The sequence below is a fragment of the Temnothorax longispinosus genome, chromosome 2 (assembly GCF_030848805.1).
Source record: "Temnothorax longispinosus isolate EJ_2023e chromosome 2, Tlon_JGU_v1, whole genome shotgun sequence".
In the NCBI taxonomy this organism is placed as follows: Eukaryota; Metazoa; Arthropoda; class Insecta; order Hymenoptera; family Formicidae; genus Temnothorax; species Temnothorax longispinosus.
Window position 1 is genome coordinate 12,081,502 of NC_092359.1, and position 21,332 is coordinate 12,102,833.

Here is a 21,332-nt window from a genome sequence, read left to right on the forward strand (position 1 = left end):
ATCAGTACGGTACTTGAAAATAGCTCTCGGTGTTTCCACAATTTAGTACGTAGAATCGTTAACATTTGTTACTATTTTACTTTTTGACAAATAACATAATTCACTTCATTACATTACAGTTCACACGCGTTCTAATTTTATATATTTGACTCCTATTGTGACGAACTGGCTTCGCTGACTGACACGATTGATTCCCATTGTCCACTGAGGAAGTAATCATGGATCCTGTTCGATTTAAAATGAAGATTTTCAAACAAATGCGCACCGAGATAACTCAGGCTGTCAACAGCATTGAGATTTACTGGTTAAATCCATACGTAGTTATAAATTTCGTGCGACTTCATAATATCTAAGGTATTTTTTTTATTGTAAAAATAATCTGAAGCGTATATTTTAATGTATATTATGAGGCTGAAGAAGGCACCGTGTGCCGAAACGTCCCTTCAACATTGTTGACAATACATTTGAAAAAATCGATAATTCTAACTAATTTGTTTTCGCTCGTTATTGGCCGATACCCTCCTTTACTGTATTTTATTCTAAATATAAAAATGATACATGTAAAGTGTTTGAAATATGTAATACATATAAAGTATATAATAAAAAATATTAAATACTAAATACATGTGCGATATCTCTATTAATATCCCTTCTCATAATACGATATTTACTCGAGGACTATTTCTTACATACATATATATATGTTATACTACATACATTACATACACCTGCGGCAGAGGAGAAACTGCTACCAGGCGCGTCTCCATGAGAATTGGAGAACGCTCGCTGTCCTTGGATGACACTAAGAGACTAAGTCTCTCAGTTGATAAGGTACAGAGGGTAGGAGTTAAATAAAATACGCTCCCGTGAAACAAACTCCCCTATAAAGGGTTCGGTCACTCCATCTGACCGTGCAAGACGATCGTTCCCTGCTGTAACTCACTGGGAGTGTCCGGAACCCGTGTCGATTATTTCCGACGATGCGGGCTACGGCTGATGTGAGCTTGCTCTGCCAAGGTGTAAGTTGCAGCAGTGGATCAGGAGCCAGTCACCTCGGGCCTTGATCAGGAAGTACGCAGTGAGTGATAGATATCGGATCTTCACCGCCCCGAGCGAGTCTAGTCCGTCCGTGTATTCCGGGACTAGCTAAGTGTCGGCTAGGCCTCAGAGGACTGGGGTAGGAGTACTATCTCCGAGGGTACACCCGTTCCTAGTTATGACAACCCGCTCCACTCCGTACGATGCGCTGGTAAAACAAAAACAAAAGCATGCAGAAGAATCAGGAAATAAACAAGAATTTTAGTGGGCCTCACGCCCAAGAAGCAGCGATTCCAGCAAGCGCTGAAATGAAGAGAACGCAAGCGCTGGAACGCCTTGAAAAGTTGACCAGCGAATTGCATGAGTTTGTCAAATCAAAGGTCAACATCCATAAGGAGATAAAGACCAAGACAACCAGTGTAGTTAACGCCCTTCAAAGGTTTAAAACACTGGATGAAGAATGGCAGTCATCTCGACGACTCACTCCCCGTGTTACTCCGGAGAAAAGCAGTCAACCTACTGCTGAGACGGAAGAAGCAATGGACACCGGAGTCGATGGTGACAATGAATCTGTCGCTGGAGACAAAAGCGAAACTGGCACCAAGTCTAATAAGAGAAAGTACCGAACCTCTCCGGACCCAACGGTCAGCCAAGTCACGAAGAGGAAGAACTTGAAGAGGAGCCCACTGCAAAGGGCAACAGTGCAGAGCGGCGAACATAAAAAGACGACTGTTTGGCAGATAGTTCAGTCCAAGAAAGAACTGAAGAAGCAAAGAAAGGAGCAGCTCCCAAAGCAGCCGCCAACGGGACCCCGACCTGAACCCAAGCGAAAGAAACCGCGTAAATGGATCAGACCGGATGCTCTTATTATCCGACCAGCCCAGAAGGAGAAATACGCTGACATCCTGCGGCGAATAAAGACGGACGTCCATGATGACCAGGCCCGCTCGTCTGTAGAAAAGATCCTTAAGACCAAGAGCGGTGACATGCTCATCACCCTTTCGAAGAAGAGCACTGACAAAGGTCAAGCATTGCAGAAGGCCATTGCGGGCATCCTCAAAGAGGACGCTGAAGTAATCTGCAAAGGACCGCAAGAAGTCATCGAGATACAAGACGTGGATGACACGACAACGAAAGAAGACATCCAGACCGCTCTACGAAAAGAAGCTGGGGGAAATTGTGAGATACCACTGGAGGCAATCAAGATCCGTAAGGCCTACAGAGGTACTCAGACTGCTACAGTGACTCTACCAGCGGTTGTAGCTCAAACACTGCTAGGAAGAAACGGTAAAATAAGGATCGGTTGGGTCAACTGCCGAATAAGAGCAACAAAGAGACCGATCCAATGCTTCAAATGCTGGAACTTTGGACATTTTGGTTCCCAGTGTAAAAGTGAAGTGAACCGGTCTAATCTGTGCATCAGATGCGGGCAAAAAGGGCACAAGATCGCTGACTGTAAAAACCCAGCTAAATGCGTACTGTGCATTGAACGTCACGGCGCAGAGAAAGCTGCCCACCATGCAGGCACTCACAGATGCCCGGCCTTCCAAGAAGCGCTCCAGAAGATAACGAACACAAGAACATGAAGATATTACAGCTCAACCTCAATCATTGTGAGGCTGCGCACGACCTGCTCATGCAGACCGCGCGCGAACTTGAGCTAGACCTAGTAATAGCAGAGCCATACAAACACCTGAATACCCAACCTTAGGAATCGGACAGCACCACCAAAGCTGTCATCTGGTCTTGTGGCAAATCTCCTTTCCAGGACGCAATAAATAATAGAGAAGCTGGATTTGTAGCAGCATGGGTAGACGGTATACGTTTCTACAGTTGCTATGCACCGCCAAGTCTCTCTACTGAGCAATTCGCAGATTTCCTTGATCGACTAATCGAGGATGCAAGACAATATTACCCCGTAGCAATAGCCGGTGACTTCAACTCCTGGGCGATAGACTGGGGTAGCAAGTTCACTAATCCACGGGGAAAGGCACTACTCGAGGCAATGGCCACACTAGATGTTGTCCTCCTTAACACCGGTGAGACACCAACATATTCAAAAGGAGAGGCAAGCTCAATAGTGGATCTTACGTTCGTCAGCAGCAGTCTAACTAGAGGAAGCTTTTCTTGGGAAGTGATGAACACCTATACAGCCAGCGACCACAGCGCAATACTGTGGGAAATATCGACTGGTCAGAACTCTAGAAGAGCAAACAGACGATTTAATGCAATTGGATGGAAGGTAAAATCCTTTGACCCAACTGTTTTGATAGCAGCTTTAGACAGCGACCAGTTTGTCGCAAGAAGTGCAGAAAAGAAAACGAAGGAACTAATAAAGAGAGTGACCCAGGCTTGCGACGCCTGTATGCCCCGGAAACGTGGCATAAATCGAAGACCCTCGGTGCACTGGTGGAACGATCACATTAGCGCCCTTCGTACAGAGTGTCTCGGGAAAAGAAGAATATCACAGCGTGGCTTCCGTCGACCTAACTCTGCAGAGCTGGTGGCAGAGTACAAAAAGGCCCGCCTGGAACTGAATAAAGCCATCAAAGATAGCAAAAAACGCTGCTGGAAGGAGCTCGTCGAAGAGGTAGATAAGGATCCATGGGGCAGACCGTACAAGGTGGTCATGACCCACCTGAAGAGCCAGCCAATGCCGTCACCTACGTGTCCACAGCTTCTAGAGAGGATCGTAACTACGCTGTTCCCTCGACAATGTGAAGTCACATATCGACATGAGCAGACTAATCCTGAAGACATCCCAACTGTTACGCAAGATGAGCTGATGGAGGCATGTAACCGTGTAGGGAATAATAAGGCGCCGGGATTGGATGGAATCCCAAATATTGCTTTAAAAACATCTATCAAAGCAGTGCCGGCATTATTCTTAGAGGCCTACAATACGTGTCTCAAAGAAGGAATCTTTCCTAAAAGGTGGAAGCAGCAAAGACTTGTACTGCTCCCTAAAGGAAGGAAGCCGCCGGATGAGCCATCATCTTACCGTCCACTCTGTATGCTGGACACGGCAGGTAAGATATTCGAACGTATAATCCACCAAAGGATAGAAGCAGTAGTCGACCCACTTCTAGCAGACAACCAGTATGGTTTCCGAAAAGGAAGATCAACCCTAGATGCAATTAACCTGGTTGTTAGTACGGCCAAGGATGCAATTGCAGGGAAAAAATGGAAGGGCGGAAAGAAGAAATACTGCTTAGTGGCCACTCTAGACATTAAGAATGCTTTCAACTCTGCCAACTGGGACTGCATTATGCGAGCCCTTGAAGAAATGAACGTACCAGAATACCTCCGTAAAATTGTAGCGAGCTACTTTACGGACAGGGTCCTTAAATATGACACGAAAAACGGCCCAGAAGAGTACGCAATCACCGGAGGAGTACCACAAGGCTCAGTCTTGGGTCCCTTACTGTGGAACATCATGTACGATGGCCTCTTGAGAATAGCCTTGCCAACAGAAGTCAAACTTGTGGCATATGCTGATGATGTAGCAGTAGTGATCGTCGCGAAGCACCTTGAAGAGATAAACCTGGCTTTTGACATCACATTCAGAAGAATTAACATGTGGATGAATACGGTGAACTTGCAACTAGCTCAACATAAAACCGAAGCAGTGCTGATCACAAGCAGAAAGCAAATTGAAACGATCAAGCTAAATGTTGGAGAGCACGAAATAGAATCACAACCATTTAGACGATATTTGGGAGTGATGATTGATGCCCGACTTAATTTCAAGCAGCAGGTTGAACACGTCAGTGCCAAAGCGTCAGCAGTGAGAGCTAGCCTCGCACGACTGATGCCCAACGTCGGAGGCCCAAAGCAGAGCAGAAGACTACTTCTATCATCTGTAGTCACATCAGTGCTCACATATGGCATATCCATTTGGGCCGACGCACTAGACATACAGGAAACATGAAGAAAAGAGGGTCCAATTTATCGACAGAGCGCTCTGAGAGTAGCCAGCGCCTTCCGCACAATATCAGAGGAAGCAGTGTGTGTCATTTCCGGAACTCTGCCTCGAAAGAGGTCAACTACCACACTAAGCGCTGAGGAGATTAGAACAGAAGAACGGCAGAACAGCATAAGCCGATGGCAACTCCAGTGGGATGCCGCAGAGAAGGGAAGATGGACACACCGTCTGATACCAAGAATTGACGTTTGGCTGAACCAGAGGCATGGCGAGGTCAACTACTACCTTACGCAGATGTTGTCAGGACATGGCTGTTTCCGAGAGTATCTACATCGCTTCAAGCACGATAATTCTCCGAAGTGCCCATCCTGCCCAGGAGTTACTGAAGATGCAGAGCACGTTTTCTTTGTATGTCCTCGTTTCAATTCACAGCGTAATGAATTGGAGAACATCTTGAATCAGAGAATCCAACCAGAGACATGGATAGATGCAATGTTGTCAACTCAAGCTGCCTGGAACGCCACAAGCACCTTCGTCACAGAAGTCCTTATAGAGCTGCGTTCAACGGAGAGGAAGAGAGCTAAAGAAAGCAACTAGAAGAAACGATGAAGTCATCTTAGCCACCAGAGGGAAGGGCAGTAGCTAGATCCTCCCCTCACGAAGTAATGCCTAACGGCGGTTTCCGTGAGGATCAGAGGCCAGAGTTTAAGGGGAAGTTTTAGTCGGTATTAGCATTGACAAGTCACCAGTCAATGTTCGAGTCCGACATATCCGGGCAAAACACCTAAGCCTGGAATGCGTAAATGCATTTTCTTTCACAACCCCTAAAAAAAAAAAAAAAAAACACACACTACATACATATATGCATACATACATTATATTACATATACTACATACATACATTTATATGTTATACTACATACATAAATATATATATGTACATACATACATACATTATATTACATTATATACATTACGTTATATTCGGTAATGTCCCCACGGCAACGTATCGGTCGAATCCGGCACGATATATCGCTTATCGTCGTACGGACTCAGAGCGATTTTCGTCTCGCTAATAGTGTACACTTCGTGCATTTTCGATCTTATGCACGACTGTGGTCGAGTCATTTCGATCTCATCGTTCAGACACCGCGTGTAGTCGTCGAATGTGATGGTGCGCGCGATGACGTTGCTTTTGACACCTTTTTTTACAATCTTTTTTGCCATCGACTCGCAAGGCGTACATTTTCGCCCTAAGTCCAACGAATTCGGTCATGATCGCACCGTTGTTTTCATCCTTCATCAGGCCCGGCACTTTTTTATTGACGAGAGGCATATCATAAGCGTTATCTACCGCGTAGTCACTTGTGTCGAACCGGGCTATATCATGTTTCATGTTCTCGTACGCGTCGTCGCACTTGATATAATAAATCAAACTGTCCGTGTCGGTATACATGATTCTACACGAGTCGCGATACAGGGGAGACATGTATTCGTGGTGAAATTCGTATAGGCACACCTTCGACAAGTCGAGGATGCACATGCCGATACATAGATCGGTTTGTCGAATTTCACTTCGAGTTTGCGCAGTTCAATGGCTACCAGATTTTCTGAAAACACGCTACTGCTGTGGAAATTCAGTCGCGCGATCATTGCCTCCGCGCCGTATCTATCCTTCCACGTCATCACTAATTTTACATCGACGTGGTTTCGTACATTCTCCATTGTTTTCCCAAAAACAGCGTTATTCATTAATTTATATAATGTTTTTTCGAACTCATTTTTTGCCTGTGTCCTGAATTTTGTATTGAGTTCGATGTAAGAGCGGAGCCACTCAGATTGAGCAAATTGTAATACGCGATGTATTTTAGTGATGCGAAGGCCATGACGCATGCACTGCTGCAGATTGCGATAATGAATAACATAACGCTCCTTATCGTGCAGCGTGGCGAGAAGTTTGTCCTGCCGTTTGCCGGGCGGTTTATCGCGCATCGGACAGAACGGTAGGTCAGCGTGCGCGTCATGTTTATCCTGCGGATACTCGAGATCGACCTCGAGAATATAGCCTGTAGGCGAATCCAAAGCGATCGCGTTAACGTCGAAATTTGACGCGTCTTCGACCCATCGAAACTCCCCGTAGGGCAGTGGCTTACACATCGCCCAGCCGTACAAGTTGTTGACATCGAAGTACATTAGGTACGACGACGATTTCGATGAATCGTACGACTCCATATACTTGTTGTTGGCCTTCGCGTATCTGCCGGAACATTGACTCAGGCCGCCGCGTATACCATGTTCGACAAACATGACCATGTCAACGTCGGTCAGCAGTTCAAAATTGATACACGTATGTTTCAACATGGCGTCCCACGTAAAGCCTGGTAAAGTGTAGTAGTACGCGGGATCAAGTTCGTAACTCGCGACGCAGCTGTCGCGGAAATTTTCAAACACGTCGGCCAACAGCAAGACATCGGTTTTCAGGTATAGATCGCTGTATTCGCCCAAGGTTCGAACGGAGAATCGCTGCCATACGTTCGCGGCGTGCGCGTAATCGCTCTCGGATACGGTGTCACCGGTCAAGGAAGTGTAAAATGAATCGCGTGGCGGTAAACACGTATTCTCCAGCTTTTCGACGCTGTCCACGTATTCGTATGGAAAGACACCTTTTCGCGTCAATAATTCGAAATCGTTGTCGGATAACGTGGAAAATTTTGAACGTATAATTTTTAATTTATCATTATCTAGGAAGGATGCCAATTTTGCGAGACTCGCGCTAAGAAATTTATATGAGTCGATAAATCTTAACATTATATCGTTTCGCGAATCAGATTTTTCCGCGGTGTCTTTCACGTGTTTAGTAAATGAGATGTACTTTTCCTTTGTTATAGGCAGTACATCGATCTTGCCTTCGAACGCGGCAGCTATCTCCTTGATAATAAAGTGCGCGTCATAGCCCGACAGATTGTGAAATATTATTGGGATGAAGTGAGAATCCTTATAATTCAGATTGCACGTCGAGTGTGCTGGACCTCTGTACCGCCCGGTCAGGTGGCAATGATTGCGCACTTTACTATCATCAGGCGTGAACTGTTGTTCGCATATATGACATTTCGTCGCGCTGTGAAATGTCTCCCACTCGTCTCGCGTTAGGTCTACCATGCATACAATGTCGGACAAGATGTTTTTTACGCGATGCGCCAATCCGTTGAGTTCCTCGACGAACCACGCGACACAGTCGTTATCGCGACGAAATCGATACGTCGATAACGTTTCGTCGTACGAACACTGTACGTAGTATGCTATACTACATACCCGATGATGTTGGTAGGCGTATGACGCGTGTTCCGTATCCGGTTGTCTTCTGCAGCACGCACTCCAGATCGGCGTACACCACGAAGGGAAGTCGCTCTTTCCTGCTGTGGTTCTTGAAACTGAGCCACTTGTTGTCCTCGCTCGGTAATCGGATTGCGCATTTGTTTACCTTTCGACATTCCACGGTGTGGGCTTCCAATTTCATGCTCGAACTAAAGTAGTGAAGACATCTGTAAAAAAATACAAATATTATTAATTTTTTTTACAAAAAAATATAAAATGATATATATTATTAATAAAAGTATAGGTACTTACCGATCGCAAAAGTACTTTGTATGTCCATGTTTATTAATTTGTGAGCTCACGAGGCGGGATAGATGTTTAATCCATGCGAAATGTCCAACATTGTCGTCTCGTGGGTCCTGCATGTACAGCAGATTCACATGTTTTTTATCAATCGTGCGGTCGGTAAGCCGTATCGGAAGAACGTTTAAAGTCTTCTGTCCCTCGATGATATAGACATTGACGGATATATCGTTGAGTCGTTCGAACTGTTTAATTTGCCTCAACGTCATTGGAAACTCAATGTCTTGTATATTCAGTACCGTTGAATAATGCGGGTATGAAGATTCCCGTTCTGGATGTCTTTCGGCTGGATGCAAAGCAGCCGTCACGGCCCACGCAAAACACGCATTGTCCATAGACAACACATTGATCACCGCGTGCTTCACTTTAATATCTTTAGGCAATTCCAAGTGATATCCCGCGCGCAAAGGATTGTACTTGTTGACGCTCACCGTCAAATTGAGGATTCGAGTCAACGCCCAACCACTGTCGCGTTCCTGGAACTCCTCGAGTTTCGCTAATGTGGGCTCGATAACATGTAGCTCGTACCACTCGCGCAAATGCTATGTATCACAGAGTTCTATGTTATTTGTACATATACTCTTATTGGCACGGTTATCACCCGCCACAAACTCCCCGTTGAACGCGGTGTTCACTTTGACACAGTTATGTGTTTTTATAATGTCTCGCACTCGCTTGCACACGACGCTGCAGGCGTCTTCCAAAAACTGTCGCGGTTCTATATGGTCTGTATTAATTACCGCACCGGTCATTATTCGCGTTTCGAACCCGGCGTCGATTTCTCGCCATACGAGTTCTGCCGCGCGCGTGTTGCCACTGGTACCGGCGTTCGCATAATCACCACCGCTATGGATAAATTGTCTTTCCAATCGCGACTTCACACCCTCGAGTCGCGCTATTCGGGCAACCAACGATTGCCTCTGCCCGATCGTTGGATTGTTGGAGAGCCGCTGACGTTTGGCACTACAGCGTGTCTTGAGCTGCTCGACGAATTCCGCGCATTGCAGCGCTCATGTGAAAAATTCACCCACGGTAGCTACTTGGTCGGACAGCTCCAATAGATCGCGTTCGGTTTGCTCGAATTGATCCATGTTTGATCACTTTCGCACCAGTTCTTTTATTATATCACTTCACAGCACTTGCACATGATAACGTGATAACGTGTTTAACCACACAAAAAATCTCGATACTCTTTGACCGATGTATCGCTCTAAAATCTCACTAATGCGGCTCGATGCGCTTCATCCCTCGTTATATACCCTTTGCTCTCTCTCTCGCTCCAACTGATTTTTTGAAAAATCTTTTCCTTTGTCTCGCGTACTGCGTCGTAAAAAATAGCGCGAAATTGTTTAGTCTACGCGATAACACCCCCTTTTCCTAGAAAACATTTGCTTACGACGAACGTGTCCCGACAGGTTCGATGCGTTATCGGGTCGATCATCGTCCCGATGTCATTTCTTCCTTTGTTTTTTACGTACTGCGTAGATAGAGCAGTTCTCCGATATCGCGTCCAACGTGACGGATCCCAGGGAAGCGTCGAATGCAATATACGCTAGCGATGCGTTCAATACGAATCAGCTCACCTAAACGTATGACGTATAACGCGATGTATAGAAAGTGCCTTAGAATCTCTAAATCCACTTAATTTTGAGAACAACGAACGTGTCCCGACAGGTTCGATTGTTTAGTCTACGAGATAATCGATTGTTTAGTCTACGCGATAACACCCCCCTTTTCCTAGAAATATGTTGCTTACGACGAACATGTTTGGACAGGTTCGATGCGTTATCGGGTCGATCATCGTCCCGATGACGTCATTTTTCATCCCGGTGAATCATCCCGGTGAGTCATCCCGGTGGTATGTCAAGGTCAACCCCCTCCCCCCCCTCTACCCGCGAAATCTGATACCCTTGTGTAACCCGATACCCTTGTGTAACCCGATACCCTTGTGTAACCCGATATCCTTGTGTAACCTGATACCCCGCTCCTCCCCCCCCCCCCTCACCACCCCTCGCAAAATCCGATACCCCCCCCCCCCCCCCCCCCCTCGGAGCCCCCGGGCCTGAATCGGCCTATATACACTACTGCGGATGATCCACTCGATTGTCTACGTGAATTCTACGTTGCTGGTCCACATGAAAGAAACGTGGATTCCACGTTCCTACATGTGTGTACATATGTCCTGCTTTATAGAAGTTGTGATTTTTGTTAAAGCAGGGCACACACACACACACGTGTGTATGTCCTGCTTTATAGAAGTTGTGATTTTTGTTAAAACAGGGCACATACACACGTGTGTATGCCCTGCTTTATAAGAGTTGTGATTTTCGTTAAAGCAGGGCACACACACACGTGTGTTGCTTTGCTTTATAGAAGGTGTGATTTTTGTTAAAGCAGGGCACACACACGTATAATTAGTTATTTACGCCTTCCAATACTCAAAATAGCTGCTATATTTTTCAAACTTTTTTTATTAATAACTTTTTAACGAATAACGAGCGCGGGCTGAAACCTTCTGAAGGTCACTGAGGAGGGTGACCTTGACAACATACTAAAATATCAAGATCATCCAAGGTGATCCCCCCCATCTAAACAATTACCATATTTATGCATTATAAGTATGCATACGTTTAAAATTCGCACACTTTTGCATGCGCGTGCGACCACGGAGGCATGCGCGTGTGGCCGTGGGGCATGTTCATGATCGCTACATCACGTCGGTATGACTGGATTTTTAACCTAAGAATCGTCAACTTTAACGCTAAATATCTTGCTTCGCAGGGCAGACCGCCGCATTTTTCTGCAGATTCTTTCATTTCGTGCCAAAATGCGTCGAATGAGCCTATTTTTATTAATTTTTGAGGTGCAGTAGCTATTCTATATAAATACCATCTATTTTTATTACAATTGAATGTGATTTTATATTATCATTTAAGGGGATCCTGCAGCCCACGATTTACCGACATTATCGTTAATCGATGGATCTTTTAAGGTGGTCCTTTCGTGAGAACAAGTATTAGATAGGTACCTAAATTTGATATATGTTAAATATACAGTAATAAGGGGCATGTGTACGAAAAATCAAGTGAGGTTACCGACACTTTACAAGAAATAAGTCATTCTAAATGTGCGTTCGCGGAGCGTGCCATTGTCATTCTATCCTTGTTTACATCTAATGAACGAGAAAGATAGAATAATGCAAATCGCCACGTCCGAGGTTTTCAACGAATAATACATGTACTTAGCGATCAGATGAATACATTATTCATGTCTTAAAATATTCCCTGAAGTTTCCGGATTTCGTACATACCTTGAAAATAATGGCTTGCCGAATGTTTTGCTCTGATATATGAGGTTAAATAAGTAGTGGTCCAATCGCATATTGCTTACTGTCATTGCCTGACCTAACCTAAATCGAGTCCAACCGCACTACTATTGTGATATTTTTTTAATTAGTAAATAATTAAATACGATTAAATCGTGCGTGTAAAATCATATTATATTATTATAATTATTGGGATGTTGTGTAATGTTTGTCAATATGTCTGTTTTCAATTACCTCATGACGGACTGTTACTTGACTAGCTGGGTCTGCGAAAGGACCACCTTAATTGGCTTTACAGAATTGCAAGTTTTTGATCTAGAATTAAAGTCCGCACAAAAATCTAGGGTGGAAAACGCGATTTTATATCAAAAGCACCAAAAAATTAAAAATATTACTTATTGGGGCACATACACAGCTGTCACCTGACGACAATATTTGCTTAAAACAAAAATTCTACAGTTTATACATACATAATGTTTATCATCCACCCTTGGGAAAACATGTAGGAATAATATCGTGTAAGTAGAAGTAAGATTCAATGCGTACAAAAAAAGATCCATCTAATAATTATTTTAGTAATGCAAATACGGATGCAGAATGACAAGAAGAGCAGCAACAGTAGTTGCCGGATCTTGCGTAAGATGGCGAGCAATCGAAAAAAGGACAGATGTCATTTCGTTAGACCAAGACAGATATAGGGAAAACGAAATTAAAAAGTAACAGAGATATTGCGAGCGACCCGAAAATTAAAAAGGTTGACATTATTGACATCGAGGAAGTTCGCCAGTCACTGCAGGATCCTCTTAACACTGAAATGAGAATACATAACCTCAACTATAAATCATCAAATTAGCTAATTGATAAATATAAATTATTTAGAAAATGCGATATTGCGAAGCAGTTAATTGTGGCAATTCAAGTAAAAAAGGCTTCAAAATGTGCCATTTCCCTACCTCTCCGAACCGAAAAGCAAAATGGATAAAAAATGTGGCGCGTGATAACTGATCTCCTAAAAAGTATTCAACATTATGTGAAGTAAGTATTCAAGTTTTTTGTGATTTGAGTTTACTTATATTTAACTTATATTTCTTATTCTAGAAACATTTTTCGGATGAAATGTGGGAAAATGCACAAAAAATTGGGAAAAAAATTAAACCCAACAGCAGTTCCCAATCGTTTTGACCAGCTAACCCTTCCTTTATCTTCACTTACAACTATTTTAGGTAATTATTTATACTATTCGAATAATAATCATAAAAAAATTGGCAAGTAAATGATATTACTTCGATTTCATTTTAGAAGAGTATATTGAAGAACAAACTTCAAACTTAAACCTGCATGTTTCATTTATTATTAATATTGTTACGCTCCGTTCGCTATTCGTGTCGCGCGCACTCACGAACGCGTCCGCGTACTTTCGGGATCGCAGAAATAACCACTCTCGTTATACAAAAACTCGGGTTTATTTAAACTCAGAACGGAATACAAGAAAGTTCTGGGAAACCGGACCGAACGATTCGAGTCACCAGATCAATCTGACAGGCGGTAATTAAATCAATAATTCTATGCGTCCCCGTTGTCAAGGGACGCGCTTCGGCTTGAAACTTCTGCGGAGCGAAGCCAATTTCAGCCCACGAAAACGACGTCTCGGCACGGGCGAGCGGGCGTAACACTGCCCCCCCTCTTCAGATTGTCGTCCCGACAATCCGGAGGGGCAGTTTCCTGACTGGGCGAACTTTTCTGTATTCCAGGGTACCGGGACGGCCCCCTGCCCTACCCTGGGCTGCTGCCACAGGTTACCGGGCACCGTCCTCTTCTCGGTCCCAACCGTACTCTGGAAGTCCAGGATCATGTCCTCTTCACGGCTTCCTGCCCTACCCTGGGCTGCTGCCACAGGTTACCGGGCACCGTCCTCTTCTCGAGTCCAGGATCATGTCCTCTTCCTCATGGAGCGAGTCCCCAATCGACATTTTCCGGAAGAAGATACTCTCTCCCCCCTGCCGACTCCAGGGCGACCCCTCATCAATTCCCTCGCAGGAGATCTCGCCTCCCAACACAGGCCTCTTCCTCTCAGCTCCCGAAGTCGTCGGAGATGTCGCTGCTCCTCTTCTAAATCTTCGGACAAGGGGGGGAAGCTTACCGTGGACCCAACGTCTCGAAAGACTCCCCAAGTCCCTGCCTCGGCATTTGCCCTATGTCTCACGGAAAAACCACGGATCAAACAACCGTGAGAGAGGCAGTCTTATCCTTCGCCGGTAATTAGGTTCGGCAACAAGCCAGCTCCCAAGATGTCCAACTCGGTGAGGAGTTGCGACCGCTTCGGCTTCCGTAAATATCTAAGAACAAAATAACACGCGCAGTAAACAATGCAACACAACAATCTTAATTTCTACCGTAATTAACCTTCCCCGCAAATTATTACACCCAACCTAGTCCATAATATCCCTATCAAACTCTAATGTCTTTCGGAAAAAGAAGCCAACCTATCCGCATGCACAATTTTCTTCTTATGTCTCACAGATCTTTGAATACAATAGACCACATCATTCAACTTTTTCACTATTAAGAAAGGTCCTTCCCAATTGCTCTGCAATTTAGGGGCTCTACCTTTCATCCTACGAGGATTATAAAACCAAACTTTCTCCCCTTCTTGAAAAAGAGTTTGCCTGGCCTTTCGATCATACCAAGACTTTGCTCGTGAAGACTTTATATCCATACATTTCCTAACGTTGGAATGGATCTTGTCCAACTTCTCTTTCAAATTCCCAATAAAACCTTCAACTGACTGAGATCCTCCCCTCGGAGGACTTCCTAAAAGCAGATCTAACGGCAACCTAAGATCTCGGGCAAAACACAGCTCGGCGGGAGTTACTCCAGTAGTCTCGTGTTTAGAAGATCTGTAAGCTAATAAAAACATAGGGACCCAGCGATCCCAATCTTTCTGATTTTCAGAAATATACTTCGCCAAATAATTAACAATAGTCTGATGTTGCCGCTCGACTTGTCCATCCGATTGCGGATGTAGAGCAGTTGTTCTCGTTTTCCGAATTCCAAGGAGATTCATCAATTCCGCGAAAAGTTTGGACTCAAAATTCTTCCCCTGATCCGTATGGACTTCTAAAGGGACCCCGTGTCTAGAAATGACTTGATTAACGAAGACTTCTGCCACTGTACTTGCCCTAATATTCTTGAGAGGAAAAACTTCTACCCATTTGGTGAAACAGTCAACAATGACGAGGAGATATCTATTTCCGGAAGTAGTAATAGGAAGAGGGCCAAGTATGTCCATTTGTAATCTTTCGAATGGGGCCCCAACATTATAAATTTGTAATGGAGACTTTCCCTTCCCCAAAGGGCCTTTTTTTGACACACAAACTTTGCAAGTTTTGCACCATTCCTCCACATCTTGTTTACAGGTAGCCCAATAAAATCGCTTTCGGATTTTTTCAAGAGTTTTATTGACTCCAAAGTGTCCTCCAGAAAAAGAATCATGCGCTTCTTCTAGAATCTGGTTAACACGGTTTCGAGGAACAATAAGCTGAAAAATACTTGACTTAAGATTCGGTGCTTCCCATCTCTTATAAAGAACCCCATCCTTTAAACTCAAAGCATCCCAATAAGACCAATATATTCGGGCGGAGACATTTCCAGCAGGTATTTCAAAACGAGACGGACGTATTCCCGTTTCCTTCCCGCGGTAAATAAAAGCAATGCTAACGTCCTCTAATTGCTCCTTGCGCCAATCTTGAAGAGTTTCTCCTATGAGAATAATACGAGCGACTGATTTTCTTGATTCTTCAATCTGCCTTCTCTCCACTTTGACACAATATTCGCAACCAAATGATTCACATTGTCGTCTAGAAAGCCCATCGGCATTCTTGTGAATTAAACCTTTGCGATGAATAATCTCGAACTCATATTGCTGGAGTCTTTCCAGCCAACGCGCCAATTGCCCTTCTAAGTCTTTAAAGGACATCAACCACCTAAGAGAAACATGATCCGTACGGATCAAGAACTTCCGCCCTAGAAGATAATGCCGGAAAAATTTAATAGAATCGACTATCGCCAAGAGTTCTCGACGAGTAACGCAATAATTCCTCTCAGACTTACTAAGTACACGACTGAAATAAGCAATGACTTTTTCTACTCCCTCTTGCTTTTGTGAAAGGACTGCGCCAATTCCAATATTCGAAGCGTCAGTGTCCAAAATAAATTCTCCCTCCTCACTCGGGAAGGATAACATTGGAGAAGAAGAAACACTCGTTTCAACTCTAAAAATGCACTTTGACACTTCTCGTCCCAAGAAAATTTAACCTGATTTTCTGTTAGAGCATATAAAGGTTTGGCTAAAGAAGAAAATCCTTTTACAAATTTCCGATAATATGAGCAAAACCCTAGGAAACTTCGAAGCTGCTTCTTGTTATGTGGAATCGGCCAATCCTTCACAGCAGAGATCTTTTCCGGATCTGTAGTAACACCTCCTGAAGAGACTATATGTCCCAAATATTTTACTTCCTTTGCAAAGAGAATACACTTTTTAGGGTTTACTTTAAGATTAACAGAACGTAACCGTGAGAGCACGTTCTTTAAATTCTCTAGCATTTCATTAAAATTTTTACCTAAAATTATTACATCGTCCAAATAAACCAAACAAATTTTATATAATAATCCTCGCAATACTTTTTCCATTAAACGCTCAAAGGTAGCAGGAGCGTTACACAGCCCAAAAGGCATTACAGTGAATTGCCATAATCCACGTCCAATAGAAAAGGCAGTCTTTTCCCTATCCTCAGGACGAATCTTTACCTGCCAATAACCACTTTTAAGATCCAGAGTGCAAAACCAAAAGTTTCCCGAAAGCTGATCGAAAATGTCATCTATTCTAGGCAAGGGAAACGAATCTTTTTTAGTTATTGCATTTACCATTCTATAATCGACGCAAAATCTCAACGTTCCATCTTTTTTTCTTACCAAAACAGCAGGAGAAACCCACGGACTTTGCGACTCTTCTATGACCCCTTGCTTTCTCATTTCCTCAATAATCTTTTCTACTTCCCCTCGCATTCGTAAGGGAATTCGACGAGGAACCTGCTTAATGGGAGAAGAATCTTCTAAATTGATGACATGTTCGACGACTCCACAATTACCAGCAACAATCTCCTCGGAAAATACATCCTGATACTCCTCTAAGAAATCCGTAAAAATTTCTTTCTGAGCCTTATTTAAATTTGAAGAATTATTAGTATAGAGTTCTTTCAAGAATGGAGCTCTTTCGGAAGAAACTTGAATTCGAGAACAACTCAAAACCTTTTCTTTATCGGATTCCGAAGAAATGAAAGCAAATTCAAAAACATTTTCTAAATTTATCTTCCTTAAGAAATCTACACCTAATAAACAATCATCATCCATGTCTATTACATACATAGGAATTTCCACGAAATATTTTCCCAAGAGAACTTTTGCCATGACCTTAAATTCGATGGGAACTACCTCTCCAGTGGGATATCTAAGAGAATTGTCCTTAATCTGAATGATGTGCTTGCCCTCTCTAACCATTCTCTTCTACTAAGAATCAAAACATCCGAACCCGTATCTATCTTGAAACAACACTCGTTACCATCCAACATCCCCTTATAACTAAAATAATTTGAACTTGACTTTATTCGATTAACAGAAAAAGTTTGAGAACAATTAACACTCGGGGTAATGCCCACTTCAGTTGTTCTTCCCCCGCCGAGAGCAACTAAACCGAGTTTCCCTTGTTCTCAGGACACTCAAACCGGAAAAGTCCCTCCTTTCCACAATTCCAACACTCTTTTGTTCTATTCCAATCCCTCCGCTCATAACCATAACCTTTCTTTCCTCTTTCTTCGACTTTTTCATCTCCGTCCCCCTTTTCATTACTCTTCACGCCCCTATCCTTCCCCTTCTCAAATCGCTTCTCAAAATCCCTCCTTCTTTCAAAATTTCCTCCCTGTATAATTTTGACGTGCCTTTGCCCTCTCTATGGCCAACTTCAGCGAGGTAATCCCTTCTAGCTGAAGAGTCCTTCTAACAAATCCGTCCGAAAGGGAAGAAACAAATTGAGCGCACGCGATCTTGTCTCGAACCGCGTAGGGACACTCAGGATAAGCTAATCGAGAGAGCCTTTCCAATTCGTGACCGAAAGTAGCTAAATCTTCCCCGAATCTTTGCCTTCTGTTCGTAAACTGAGTATAATAATTTTGCGAAAGTTGCCCCTCACCGAAACGTAGTTCTAATTTGGACTTTAGTTCTTCGTAACCCAAATTCTCTAAATTTTCTACCGATTCAAGAACAGAACGCGCTTTTCCCCTTAAGCACGATGCTAAAGCTACGGTTTTGATCGCATCGTCCCATTGATTCGCGCGTGCGATTAAATTAAATTGCGAGAAAAACTCTCGCAACGGAACCACACCGTCAAACGTGTCAGGTTTAAGTTTATATCCGATTTCACTGCGCGCGCCATTTCTTACACCAACGGCTTCTACTTCCGGACCGCGATTCGCTCTAATATTGGAAGGACTTAGCTGTGTTTCCTGAGAAGGCAACCGGTCTCCCCGTAAAAATTGGAGCTCCTCATCGTGCCGGCGAAGCATTGCGGCGAGTTCCTCATCACGTTGCGCCTGCTCCTCGCGCATTTGCCGCATCTCCTGTAGCACGGCTTGGAGAGCTGCCGTCTCTGAAGCTGCCGACTCTGTCGCAGGCTCCGAAGAGTCCACCAGGCGTCTCTTTCTCGTCGCAACTAGCGTCGTCATGGCACACACACTCACACGCGCGATCCCGGACGAGCCCCCAAAAAGTGTTACGCTCCGTTCGCTATTCGTGTCGCGCGCACTCACGAACGCGTCCGCGTACTTTCGGGATCGCAGAAATAACCACTCTCGTTATACAAAAACTCGGGTTTATTTAAACTCAGAACGGAATACAAGAAAGTTCTGGGAAACCGGACCGAACGATTCGAGTCACCAGATCAATCTGACAGGCGGTAATTAAATCAATAATTCTATGCGTCCCCGTTGTCAAGGGACGCGCTTCGGCTTGAAACTTCTGCGGAGCGAAGCCAATTTCAGCCCACGAAAACGACGTCTCGGCACGGGCGAGCGAGCGTAACAATATTATTTATTAATAATATTCAATTTTCATTAATTCATTTTTATTGTTATTTTCAGGCAAAAATATCCCAAGAACGTGTAAATCAAATCATGCAGACCATTATTATTCATCATATATAAATGTTCAACATTAAAATCAACAAGATTTTTTGTATTCATAATTTTTTGCGTTTTTTGAACACGAACAAAAATGTCTATAATTTAAATTTTGTTTAATTATAAAAAATTTTAAATTGTACATATTATTTCAAAGTGTCAGCAAATTGTTTATATCTGTCTTATTTGAGCGAAGCAAAGACTAATACTTATCTCGAGAAATCACGCTTTTGACTTATTAAAGAAATAAAAATGTTTTCTTTATTTTATTCTTAAATTATTTAAAAACTACTGAACCCATTGATTACAAATCCTCTTTCTGAACCCTTAAAACATGGAGATGTATTAAGAATACAATTTTTGTTAATTAAACTATACTGATCGTAATATTTTCCTTATTTTCTAAAAAGTTTTAATTTTCAGAGTTAGAAGTTAATAATATCTATACATTTGCTCAGACTATCGCGTCAACACATTTTTAGTGTAAAAATAATTTTCAAAATTGTTGTTTTTTTTTATTTATTGAATTTACAAATTTGCTAAATTTATATAAAAACTTAAAAAAAAATTATTTATTGCATTATTTACTGCATTTATTTACTTTTTGTGTGTTGGAATGAGTATGCTCATGTGTGATCGCCGTGTGCGTTCGGGTATCTCCGGGGAAAGTAGTTCCGCTTTGGTAAACAGGTATCACGAAGCGCCCGCGTTCTTCCCGGCTGATCTCGCAAGCCGTTGGATGTGCTTGTCTGCCTGTCTTGTAACGCGCCTCGTTTACGCTATCGCTTATATGTACTTATATTATATTAACGTACTGTGCAATAAATCGTTTCTGGCTAAACAGGTTATGGGCCCAGGTTGGTGATTTAAGTGATATATAGCGAATTGCGGCCTGTGCAGTCGGTTTATTCGCCTCGAGTTCGAGTTCTCGTGAACACGTGGCTAACGCCCTTCTCGCCATGCATTCGACCGGCACGCAACACATCGAGAAATTGACCGCGGACAATTATGAAACGTGGAGACTCCAAATGCGAAGTGTTCTCGTGTATAACGGTCTATGGGGACACGTAAGTGGAAGTGTTGTGAAACCCGTGGAAGAGGCGAAGTTAGTAACATGGACAATCGAAGATGAAAAAGCGCTCGCACTGATCGTGTTCGGCGTGTCTAGCAGCGAACTCGGGCATATCAGAAAGGCCGTTACAGCTTCAGAGGCTTGGAGCGAATTGGAAAGAGCGTTCAACTCCAGAGGACCTGTGAGAAAGGCGGTTCTTTATCGTCAGCTATACCAGATGAAGAAAGATCCAGAAAAATCGATGTCTCAATACGTCAGCGATTTTATGCGGACAGCCGACCAATTAGACGAGGCTGGAATAAAAGTGCCGTCTGAGTTACTCTCAATTATGCTCCTTAGCTCCCTGCCACAGGATTTTGAAAACTTTCGAGTAGCGATAGAATCCAGAGATGAAATACCGGATATCAATTTCTTAAAGGCAAAATTGATTGAAGAAGAAGCTAGGCGAGTGGGAAGCGATCGAGAAAAAGATCGTGGAAGCAGTGCATTATTGACCGCTGGAAAAAGCGACACTCATAAAATAACGAGCAGGAAACCATTTGGGCAACGCAAGGTACAGGAAAAGCGAGGCGCGTGCAGCGAGGAAGAGCGAGGCGTACAAAGTTTTGAGGGCAAGTGCTTCAAGTGTAGAAAAACCGGCCATCGCGCATCTGACTGTTGGAAAAAAAAAGGTCTGACAATAAGACCGTGAGTCAGGCTGCGTGCGAAGATGCCATGGAAGCGTCGACAGTGATGCTCAGCCAGTTAAAAGACAATGAGTGGTGCCTGGACAAAGGCGCGACGGCACACATGTGCGGAAAGAGGGATCGTTTTTCGTTTATAGACAGTGACTGTGATGGTGCCGTGCAGACAGCGGGAAAGAATGATCGGGACATGCAGACCGTTGGTGCCGGAAATGTCGTGGTTGACGTGAGCGTAAGGGGTGTCGTAAAGCGCGTAGAACTGTGCGATGTGAAGTGCGTACCGGATGTGAGAAATAATCTGCTCTCGGTGGCCAGAATTACGGAAAATGGCTACAAGGTTGTGTTTGAAGGTGACAAGGGTCAAGTGCTCAGGAAGGATGGC

The 21,332-nt window shown here is 43.7% G+C and overlaps 2 protein-coding genes across 2 annotated transcripts; one reads left to right on the forward strand and one right to left on the reverse strand.

The window, feature by feature from the left end:
• Positions 1–5,747: 5,747 nt before the first annotated feature.
• Positions 5,748–9,732, reverse strand: LOC139825192 (uncharacterized). The gene is made up of 8 exons (XM_071797728.1): positions 9,682–9,732; positions 9,382–9,621; positions 8,591–9,183; positions 8,276–8,505; positions 7,836–8,115; positions 6,483–7,736; positions 6,208–6,423; positions 5,748–5,787 (listed from the first exon to the last, which is right to left on the reverse strand). The coding sequence occupies exons 1-8, from the start codon at positions 9,730–9,732 to the stop codon at positions 5,748–5,750; spliced, it is 2,904 nt and encodes a 967-aa protein (XP_071653829.1).
• A 10,238-nt stretch (positions 9,733–19,970) lies between these two features.
• LOC139825193 (uncharacterized) lies at positions 19,971–20,958 on the forward strand. Its single transcript, XM_071797730.1, has one exon. The coding sequence runs from the start codon at positions 20,155–20,157 to the stop codon at positions 20,956–20,958; it is 804 nt and encodes a 267-aa protein (XP_071653831.1). The 5' UTR covers positions 19,971–20,154.
• The last annotated feature ends 374 nt before the right edge of the window (positions 20,959–21,332 follow it).